The sequence below is a fragment of the Pteropus alecto genome, unplaced genomic scaffold (genome assembly GCF_000325575.1).
Source record: "Pteropus alecto unplaced genomic scaffold, ASM32557v1 scaffold304, whole genome shotgun sequence".
NCBI classification, from domain to species: domain Eukaryota; kingdom Metazoa; phylum Chordata; class Mammalia; order Chiroptera; family Pteropodidae; genus Pteropus; species Pteropus alecto.
The window spans coordinates 343913-355596 of NW_006435869.1; the positions used below are offsets into that span (position 1 = coordinate 343913).

The window sequence follows — 11684 nt, forward strand, 5'->3', positions numbered from 1 at the left end:
AGGCCTGGGAGAAGGTTCAGGAGCATGAGTAAAGTTGTTCACGCAAAGAATCCTTGTCAGGGGCGGGTCAGGGCCAGAGTTCTGCTCACAGACGGGGGAGTGTGTACGGTTGGAACCTGAAGCCAGTGCAGAGGAGGGCGCCCCGACTTTCTCCTTAGCCTATCCGGGGTGCACACAGGGAAGGGGGAGGGGGCTTAAGCTGCAGCAAACAACAAAATCATGGAGTCTGATGGCTTATTACAAGGACAAACGTGAGTAAGAAAAACAGGCATTATCAATCACTTGTTTTTATATAAAGAAACACTAACGGGAAGCTCAGTAAATGATCAAATCTATGTATTTGGGGGTGGCTAGACTAACAGTGCTGGAGAAACCAGGGTACGTGGGTAGTCAGTAGTCTTCAATCAGACTTTTCTGTCTTCTAGATTTATTTTAAATAAACACAGAAATATATATACACTATGTTTTACTATCCACTAGTATTTCTTTAATTTTAACTTTTGTACATAGTAACCCACTCTAAGATTTAAACACTAATGGTTACAAAAGTATAAACCACATAAAATGAAAAATTTCAAATCTCTTGCTAACTAAGGGACAAGTTGCATCCCAGTTTGTCCTTCCCCTGTATCTCACAGAGTGGGGGTAATTTAGGAATAAGTAGCATATTATGATGCAATAGGCATTTGGGTTAAGCTCCCTAAACATATTAGGATTTTCGAAGATTTACAGAAGGTTTGATTTCAATTAAAATAGAAATTCAATCACTTTAGCCTTTTAAATTTCAGTATTCTCCAGAGACAAGCACATACAAACACTGATGTTAAAGTGAAAAATGGGCCTTAGAGCTTAAACACATTCATCTCACATTCTGAGGTTCTCTTGCCTGAAAGGGACAAAAATGCTATTTAGTTCCACTATTTACTTGCCTTATTGACATCATCTCTCTCCATCAACTTACATTTTTAAGCCCAATAAACTAAAAATGCTATTTCTCACACAGGGAATGGAAAGGACAAAATGCTCAGGGACCTGGAAGCAAAGGGCTGCACTGCTCAGTCGATAAAGGAGCCAAAGGAAAGAATCAGCTCAGATGAGCAGCCCGCTTCCCACGGGACAGAAGGAAAGCCGCTTGCAGAAGGTTCCATATTCCAGACTCTTCTGTTGAGACAGAATCCCCAAAGTGGGTCAGTCCCAGGGGATGAAGGGGAGGAGCACCTGAGCCACTGCAGCAATGAACTCTGAGAGCCAAGCACCCTCCTCTTCTTGGGGAATAAAGAAATCCTTCCTCTCTGTCTTCATCTCACAGTGAGGAAATGCTCAGCTGGATTCAGTGTAAGGTTCTGACCCAAATGAACTTCCAGTTCACAAACCATGTAACCCAGGACACAGACTTCTAACTTTCACAGACTTTCTCCATGTGCATGAATTATACTCTAAGTGCACCTACGCCGTGAATGCAAAACTCCTACCTGTGTCTAGAGACACAGACAGGCCCAAGGGAACCACAACTAAAACCTGAGAAAGGGCGTCACCCCCAAACTCCCATGTGCACATGCACCCCAGCTTTCCAGGGCTGTGGCTTCTCTCGGTGTGAAGGCTTCTTCCATGGTGGGTGTGAGCAGGAAGGACACCTGCAGGGGGAGGCTCCCCAGGGAGAACCTCTGGGCTTTCAATTGCTTCCCTTTGCAGGTCAAGGGGCCTTGGCTTGGGTCACTGACCACAGGCCTCTGATCCCAGTCAAGTTGCTTTGGAACACATGCATATTTTAAATGACACAAATCCAGTGTTTGAAGAACCCAGCAAAATCACACAAACACGATGTTTATGTGTAAAAGAGTGAAGAAACTTTTAAGATGTAAGCCATCTTTCTAGTTCAATAACAATAACCACTGTATTTATTACTTTCAGAAAATAATATTATTTAATTATTATTTTCATGGCAAGAAATTGTTTTTCAAACAATCATACTCAAACACTTCCGATGTTCAAGTCTGAGCCCTAACACTCCCATTTAGAAGCACCCTACCCCCACGCAAAAAAGAACAGACCGCAGAATATTACTACACAGGCTCAGGGCAGAAAAAAAATGAAATAAGAATTTTTAACACATGCGAAATAACACTTTTTTCTTTTTTCTAAAATTCACCTACTTCTTTCTTTTTGAAATATTTTATTCTGAATGTCAAGCTCTTTTATTTACATAAATTTTAAATATTTGAAAACTTTAGGCTCAAATAAGTGAGAAAATGTTTGCAAATTGACCCACCCAGGGACAGACAGTGCTGACGGGAGAGATCACCCAGCAAATCCACTGGGAGGCGTCATTCATCCTTTCCAGGGTGAGAACAGGCCAAATTCAGCTGTTCCAGGGGGAAGCGCCTGGGTTTTTCATAACAGTTTTCAATCTTTAGAGGCCCCATATAATTTACACTAGACCGTATCAATTAATTTTAGTAAGGGATACAAACCATAGAATCCCATTTTGTGAAGTCAGTTAGGAAGTAATGGAGACTTAAATTAGATTCAGTAATTCCTGGTTTAGAGCTGTCCTGCTCACTATGGAATATTTTAAGACAACAGGTGCTATGAAAAGTGTGAGAAAAGGCAAAGATTTCTGATGCTTCAGGCCAAATATACCACTTTACCTCTTTATTATATTCAGTAACTCCCCTGAGATCACGAGAGACCTTGCTTAAATTGACTGAGAGCCCAGGTATAACGGTAATTTAACCTAGCATTGAGTAATTGTGTGAACATTTGTGAATTACTGCATTACAGGAGGTGGTCACATTAATTCAGAACTTATGTTTGAGAGGCTTAAAAGCCATGGAGTCTCCATTTATCTTTTTTGTTTTTAAATTCTCTTAGTATATTTTGGATTTCCAACTGGGTCGAATTGTGGGCTTCTTTTCAAACATTTTCCCTTTGCTTTCTTCTCTTGTTTCCTTCCCTGATTTATATTTTAGGTCACTGGATAAACTTTGGGAGACTGGGTGTCCTCTCTACCCTGGTATCTATCTTTTGTTTTTTTTTTTACCCAGAAGGCCTCAAATCAGTGTCATCAGGGTTGGAGGCCTCCCCCATGGAAATGGTCTCTGTGTAGGATTTAAGGACCCAGGGCTTAAATCATGTTTGTACTTGTCCCTTTGCTGTGCCACAGTGAGGCTGTGTGTTGTCCCCAGTAGCCTCAGGGCCAGGATCTGCACTGCCCCAGAGGCAGGGGCAGCAGCAGCAGAGACACATAAGGAACGTGAGGAGCCCTCTGCTATCAGGAGAGAGGGCCCAGTCCACCAGCTATGGGCTGCCTAACCTGTCTCCTCTCTCTCTCTGTCTGAAATACCTGCTCTTTAAGGAGTGACCATGTGATCGCTCACCTCATTCACTGGTACAATCATCAAATCCCCCTTAGACTCCTCTAACATCTAGATGAACCCAACCTCGCCCACAGCTTCACTCAAAACACAGCTTGAGGGCAAAACATCTACTCCTCTAACATCTAGGTGAACCCAACCTCGCCCACAGCTTCACTCAAAACACAGCTTGAGGGCAAAACAACATTCTAAGCAGGACCCCACTCCCATACTCCTGCTCCCTAAGGACAAGGAATTATGAAACTGTCAACTCAGAGTCCGCGGTATAGAGACCTCAGGCTCAGTGAGTCCACGACACACCACGGGGCAGCACAGTCCACAGGAGGACTCCTCAGCAAGCAGCAGCTCAGTGTGGGGGCCTCCAGGTCCTCATCAGCCTGACAGATACGAAGCATTAGGGGAAAAGGAAAGGGAGGCTTCGTTTTCAGTAAACAAACATCAAAAGTGTGGAGCCTGTCACTCATGACAAGAACAAACATGAGTAAGAAAAACAAGCATTCGTACTGGCTTGTTTTTATACAAAGAAACTCTAACAGGATGATCAAGAAGTAATCACATCTACGTCCATGCCACCCTGAACAAACCTGATCCCGTCTGATCTCAGAAGCTAAGCAGGGTTGGGCCTGGTTAGTACTTGGATGGGAGACCACCTAGGAAGACCAGATGCTGTAGGCGTAAAAAATAAAAAATAAGAGATTGTAAGCTGACCAGGTCCTTGCAATCTGTGAGGTCAACCAAGGGTTGCCTACATTCCAATGTGTTATTTATTTCACACCTAGTTATTGGAGGGAGGATGGAGTCAGAGCACGGACTGGGGCAGGATATGTCTGCAGGGCATATCTTTCAGGTTTTAGAAATTTTTTTTTTACATTCCAATGTGTTATTTATTTAAAATAAAGAGAGAAACTTATACATCATATTTTCCTATGCTTAATCATAATTTTAATTAACTTTTGCTCTTTAAAATTAATTTAATTTTAATTTTTCTACATAGAAAACCACTGCAAGTTTTAATCCTTTAAACACTAAGGATATGAAACTGCAGATCATCAAACATTTGTAAATCCTTTCCCAACTAAAAGGGCAAGAGGCAGAACAGCCTGTCCTTCCACTATATTTCCCACTGTGGATTTGAGATGAGTTTCAGAAATGAGTAGCATATTATAATGCATTAGGGGTTTGCGACTCATCCCTAAAATGAACTAAAAAGCTGAAAGATTTGCCTCAGCTTTGAGGCTTTTACCTCATGTCAGTGGAAATAGAAAAATCAATTGCTTTTTCCTCATATGCATTAAAAATAGGTAATTATTTTTCTTAGGAATAGCACCCTCTTTCAAATGTCAAAGTTCTCTAGAGACAGGGACATACAAAAGCTGACCTAAAAATGAAAAATGCACCTCAAAACTTAAATATACCCATCTCCCATCCTGAGTCTCTAGTGGCTATATGAAACCAAAATGCGATTTGGTTCCACAATTATCTCGCCTTAGTCATATCTTACCTCTCAATCAACTTACATATTAAAAGCCCAAGTTAATGGAAACTAGAATTAAAGGGCTGCAATATTCAAGGGAGAAAGGAATGCAATGGAAAAAATCTCTACAAATACTGGAATGAAAACAGAAAAAATTCCCTACAATTCAGAAGGACACCCACACTCAGAAAGTTGAACATATTTCCAGACTTAGGACCTAGACACCCCTCCCTGGCTGAGACAGAACCCCTGTAGTGGGTCAGTCCTCAGGGAAGGAGGGTGAGATGCCTGAGCAGCCCCAGAAATGAACTCTGGGAGCCCAACACCTCGTCTCCTGTGAGCGTGGAAGCACTCCCTCCACCAGGCTTCCATTTTCAGTGAGGAAACTCAGCCTGATTCAGCTTGAGTTCTGACCCAAACGAACTCCCCAACTCACACACCTTTTGTCCACAAAACGGAATCCCAGATTATCACAGACTTTCTCACTGTGCACAAATTTCTCACTGAGCACACCTACACTGTGGATGGAAAACTCAAACAAAATGTCTACAAATGTCTAGACTTAAGAAATCACAACCTCAGAAAGGGTGTCACACCCTCTCTCCCTCCACGTGCACGTGCGCCCCAGCTGTCCAGGGCTGCAGCTTCTCTCAATGTAAAGGCTCCTCCACGGTGCATGTGAGCAGGAAGGACACCTGCAGGGAGAGCCTCCCCAGGGAGAACCAGTGGGCCTCTAAGAGCTTCCCTTTGTAGGTCAAGGGGGCTTTAGCGCGGGTCACTGACCTCAGGCCTCTGCTCCCACTAGAGTTGCTTTGGAACACTACTGATTTTTTAGATGACACAAATCCAGTTTTAAACAACTCAGCAAAATCACTTAAAAGCCAGCATTTATGTAGAAAGAAAGAAAATCATAAGGTTGTTTTACTAATTCAACTAAAAATAATCCCAAAGACCCATTCCTTTTGGAAAACAGGATGTCGGTTAATTATTATCTCTAGAGAAAGAACTTAGTTTGTAGATAATTAATCATAGTGGAACGCTTCTGCTCTGCAAGTCCAAGACCTGGAATTTTATTTGAAGATACCCAAAAGTCAAGAGCGGACCTCAGAAACTTATTACGTATGCTCAGAGGGGAAAAAGAGTGAAAGAATTCTGCGTAAATGAAATGTACTACTGGAATATTTTCTTTGTCCTGAAATTCACCTCCTTCTGGGGTGTTTGGAACGATTTTATACTGTCTTTCAAACTCTGGCAGTTAAACATATTTTACCCCTGTTTAAAAAAAAAAGAGTCTTAAATACATAAATAAATCAAGGTGACACCAAAGGAGGGACAGTGCTGACAAGACGCAACACCATGGAATGTTTCCCAAGAGGAACCTCCACCCAAAGGACTTCCCACAGGATGTCTGCTCTGGGGGGACAGGGACACAGATTTCTTACAAGGTATTCTCTGCTTTCCTCTCATGTAAAATATCTACAACGGATATAAGTCGCTACAAAAGAGCCATCCATGACGCTGTAGGAAAAGCATAAAAAAGTAAAATATTGGGTCTCTTTGGAATGAATCTAGAAGGACAGATAGATGACAATGATGCTGTGAATAGCAGAGGGGAAGTTACCTTGGGAATTCGAAGAGAATTTGTCAATTTAGGGACTTGCTACCAGTCTCAGGAAGAGCTAGGCTGAAGGGACAGAGTCGTGGATTTGAGAGCCTGCTGCCAAAATATTTAGAAAACTCAGGAGAAAACAGGACCCCTGGGGAGATAAAAGGGGCTGGAGACATCACAGACCTCAGCTACTCCCACACACGAACGCCAGACACCGAGTCACGAAAGTCTCCCACGACCCTCTCTGTGGTCACCGCACAATCTGGGAGAACTGAAGCCGCGGATCCCGGCAGCTGGCCCAGCCCCTACGGTTCCTGCAAGAGGGGACTGAGGTCCGCAGTTTCCAGAGTTGACAGCTGGGAGGCCGGGTCCCGCCACAGCGAGTTCGACCACGCCTCGTCCCGTCTCCACACTCGCCTAGGACACTTACCATTTCTAGGTCTCCTGGGTCTCCCTGAATCCTGCCTTCACTCTCACGACCAGTGCAGATCACAGGACAACAGAGACTGCGACAGAGCCTCCAGGGACCATTAGGGACAGGGAACTGGCATTCCCAGAGAGACCAGATAAGGTAGGGATGTCCCCGCCTTAGCAGTGCGTCGCCCTACCCACATGCCCCAGAGGGCCCTGATTGGACAAACTGCAGGGCTCCTGCGTGAATGACACCCGGAGGGAGAACGTGTTGCTCAGCAGAATCAGCCAGGGTTGGTGGGCGGGAACGCCACCCAGCCAGGCACATTTGAATTTAAACAGAAGTTTTTCTTGGCCTGAGGCTCCGTGTGTTGTTTTCCCCAGCTTTGTCGAGGCCGGAGCATCGGGGGCACATGGAATTCCTGATTCAGTTTCCAGATGCAGCAAGTAGAGAGACAAGAGGGTGGTCAGGCCAGGACTGATTGGAACAGGAAAAGAGTGAAGATAGGGAAAATACAAATTGGAGCCATTGCTAAATTATTAACATTAAGAAGGTTAAGGCATGAGGAAAGGATTTCTTTTCCTGTCTTAACTAGCCTGGGAATTTAAACTTTTGAACTTTCCAGTCCTGTGTCAATGCCCGGACATTCACTTACTGGCAGATAACCCTCAGACCAACCCCTAAAGAACTCCAGACGTCAGCAGACCGCCTGGCGCCCATCCTCCCGCCCACCTGGCATCCATCACCTAGAGCGCCTGACAGCTGACTGATAACCATCTGGGCCCAATCCTAGCGCTGGGAATGCAGGATCGATTTTTCTCCAGGTTGTGACTTTAAGAACTCTTTTATTTCTTCTTCTAAAAGCTTCTGGGATTTTGCTTAGCTGTGTTTCTAGTTTGCAAACTGTAAGATCCCTGAATAAATCTTTATCGTTTATTTCTAGCCAAAGCTTCCTTACTCATTTGTGCTTGGTTAACAGAACGAGAAGGTCTCACGTCCCCTAGGGATCAAGGCCTTGGCATAAGGCTGCAAGTCCACTCTTGGAACTGTGACACTTAGTGTGACCTCACCCTCTGTAGTGATGAGTCTGGCTCTATTTCAAACTTTGATGCTTCCCAGCCTTGAGCCTTCCACCCAACCCTGCCCCACCCCCACTCATTTGGTCCTTAGGAGAAAGAAGCCCAGAGCACTTGGTTCTGGTGGGAAGTTGGAACCTGGCAGCCCCGGCCTGGGCTCAGGGACTCTTCTCAAGGGATGAGATGTGTTCATTACGTTCTCAGGTGTACATTTTACAATGGAAGGAAATTTAATTTAGATCGCTTTTTGCATCACTCCTTAGAGAACTTTGAAATGTCAATTTCTATGATATACATAAGGTACTTGAATTCTTATTTTTAATAATATAAGAAAAATGATGAACCATTGTGTAAATTTGAGATGCACCTGGAAACTTCTCCCAGCTTTGCTGACATATAATTGACTAATAAAATTGTATTTAAAGATTACCATGTGCAGTATGATAATTTGATATACATATACTTCATCGTATAATTGAAATTTGCTTAGAGAGTGGGCCTTAAGCAGTCTCACCACACACACACACACACACACACACACACACACACACACACACGATAACACTGTGAGGTGAAGGATGTATTATTTAACCTGGAAACACTTAGATGCCTAAGAGCCTGAATTGCAAAACTCGCACTGTGTGTTGCTATTGAAATTTTGATGCCTATTTTTCAGGACATTTTTGGAATATTACCACTCCTTATTGCCTCCCTTTTACTAATTGCCCTACTGAAATCTGTTCACCTTATTAATTAGTAGTTTTGGAATGTATCCCAAGAATCCTTCCTTTGCAGAATACTTTGCAACCACAGTGTTAGTTATTGGACTTGTTTGCTTTCTGCGTATATTTTGATCAATCCCTTTTTGTCACGCAAATTGAGGAATATAAAAGGTATTAATATGGGAGGTCAAACACCTGCTACAATAGTTACTGTTTCCTTTTTCTCTTAGTTTCTCCTGAAGGATAGCTGCCTAGTCAGCATATCCCAATCCCTTACATACAGAGGAATTTTGACAAACTGTTGGATTTGCCATCAGAAACCTCTCTCTGTACAGGAACGCACAGATCCTTTAGATTAGAACACTGAATTACCAATTTCTCCACCATTTCTCCCATGTACTAACTGCACTGTTGAACCTTCGTATTAGTGAGACTCCCCTAGGACCCCTTCTACAATTCCTTGCCCAATCCATCAAACCTCCAGAGATCTAGGAGGTAACATGGGTAATAAGGAACAGGAAGCCTGCCAAGCATCTCAGGTTTCAACAGTTGTTCCTCTGCAACGTGTACTTCTTATACCAACATAATTTTACTCTACCCGCAGACGACCTTCTTAACTGCCCACATCCTTCAGATCCTTGGGTCAATCAATCTTGTCATAACTCCATGATCTGTGTCCCACTAGGATTTATTTTTTCTTACTCTTGGTGGAAAAGTCTGTGGGGAACACATTACTTAAATCCTTATCAACTTGGAAGGCACTGCACAGTCAGATAATCGGTTACACCTAATTCTTTACACATTCAGTCAGACACTCAGCATTGGATATCATTGTTAAATTTACATCACAGATTACAACAAGAATTGCCTGGTGGTGTTTCCAACAATGAAGGAATGAGATTTGGGGGCATTTTATTTCCATATAATAAATAGGGAGGGTGTAGGTGCAAATAAATATATGTTCAGAAATTTGTCTAGAACTTTAGGAAGGATTGCTGAATCTACTGCCGAAGCAATAGCTGCTCAAGGAAAATCTTTAAATTCACTTGCTCAGGTTGTTTTAGAATACAGAATTGCTCTTGACAATAAATTAACAGAGCACAGAAAGGTGATGTCTGTGCCATCACTAGTACCACCTGTTGTCCTTGGATAAATGTTTCAGGATTAACTGGAACACAATTACACAAAATCCGAGAACAGGCCCACTGATTGCAACAGGGGCCTCTAGATGCTCTTGGTCTCTTGACCTGTGTAGTTGGCCACCCTCAAGTATAACCTTATGGTTTAGATCTAGTGTATACTTCAGAATTGGTGACCTGCTTTGAAATTTAGGAATAATTGTTATTATTAAACTATGCTTCTACTTTGTTTCCACAGTGCTATGACAATCCATGCAAATAATGGCAGCCTGACATTTAGAATTGATTTCTAAAAATTATGAGACCTCGGATGGACAATAAAAGATAACATAGAAAAAGAACTTCACGGTGCTGAACTCCACTAACCTTTATTTTGTAGGACTTGATGACAAACATTCTCCCCTTTGGGAGTTCTTGTGACTCAAATGTGACTTTAAGGCTCCCAAGAACACCACTTTCCCTCTACATAGGACATGATATATCAGAGATGAGCCTTCCTGGCAATGAGCGATCACAATGTGACCAACAAGAAAAGATCCCACCCCAGTGGTTATCAATGATGCTTTCAAAGAAAGATCTTGATCGAAAGCGAGAAATGAGAAAGTTGACATGAGTGGAACCATTTTTAAATAAAGCTAGAATAGCCCTTTCAGAGAAACTACCTTACGCATCTTGTTCTTTGAACTTTTAGACTGGGCCAACATTCACTGTTTTGACAAGTTAGCTATAAACGAACATCCTGATCATAAGGACTGATGATTATAGACTTTTACCTAGAGATAGAATCAATAACCAAACTTAGCTTAAGTTTGTCTGCACCAACAAGAAATTTTTATAAACAACTTAAGTAACTTCTCTTTTTTCCATTAAAACCCCTTGCTTTTACCCTGTAATCGAGACATGTTTGGGGTTTTTGCCTATATCTGGGGCATGAGTCACCACCCTTAGTTTCCCATAGGGGGCCCATCAATGTGAGCAGGTACCTAAAACTCATTAACAGTCAAACATCAAAATGGAGTCAGTGTCTTCATTTAAATTAACTCCTAATGTTTGTTGAGGGAATGATCCTGTCTTATTTAAATGAAATCGAATTGGAATATTCAATTGTTTGAATATGAATTTTAAAGGCCATGTGAACATCACAACCAACTTGCAATGAAGATGGAGAAACCCCAAATAAAATTGAATCTGGCCACCCCAGGAAAATATGTCCGTAGGGATCTGGAGTTCTGTTCAATTATTTTAGTAATGTCATTGTTTATGTTGTTGTTAAATTTATTTCATTTGTGGTTCATTTCTAATTAGTTGTCTCACTGTGGAGTTATTGGTGGCACCTTATCAGTGTTTACCCACAAAGCAGCAACGACCATAGCTGCCAGGGGATTTTCCTTCAGAGAAAACATCTAAAACATTAGCTGTCTGCTGCATGAGTTTTGAGTGTTTAGACATTTCTCGATTGGCATTAATGATGTGAGTTTGTTGAATGACATCGTGTGTGCCCTGGTCAGTGCCAGTGACTCCAACCACAATGAGAATGTGAGTGCAGTAGGCAGGACAACGGCACCCTTGTGTTGAGATGGACCAGAGGGTGTTTGCACTCAAAATAAAATATTGACATCCAGGGTATCAACTACAGGTGATATTGGGAGGCAGACCCAGGAGTTGGATACAAGAGTGGTGGGTCATGAGCACTATTACACTGAACCAAGGACCTGGGTAGGTGACCATTTTGAAAGAAATGAAAAGGCCTCCACTTATAAACTGCCAGCTAGCCTCATGGTCAGAACAAAGAAATGGGCCCTAAACACCGGCAGTTGAATCTGTGTTTTGAACAGCCAAAGACCCACTTAGAAGGTAGCAAGATGTGTCTAAGTCAGC

General features: G+C 42.5%; 1 protein-coding gene and 1 pseudogene across 1 annotated transcript in view; one reads left to right on the forward strand and one right to left on the reverse strand.

The window, feature by feature from the left end:
- The window catches only part of LOC102894065 (zinc finger protein 709-like), a 40974-nt gene extending 33877 nt beyond the window's left edge, over positions 1 to 7097 (reverse strand). Inside the window, exon 1 of the mRNA XM_015589231.2 lies at positions 6888 to 7097. Within this exon, the coding sequence (XP_015444717.1) occupies positions 6888 to 6890 (3 nt within the window). The 5' untranslated portion in view covers positions 6891 to 7097. The remainder of the gene's footprint in view (positions 1 to 6887) is intronic.
- On the forward strand, positions 3931 to 4049 carry LOC112479628 (annotated as a pseudogene).
- Positions 7098 to 11684: the final 4587 nt, after the last annotated feature.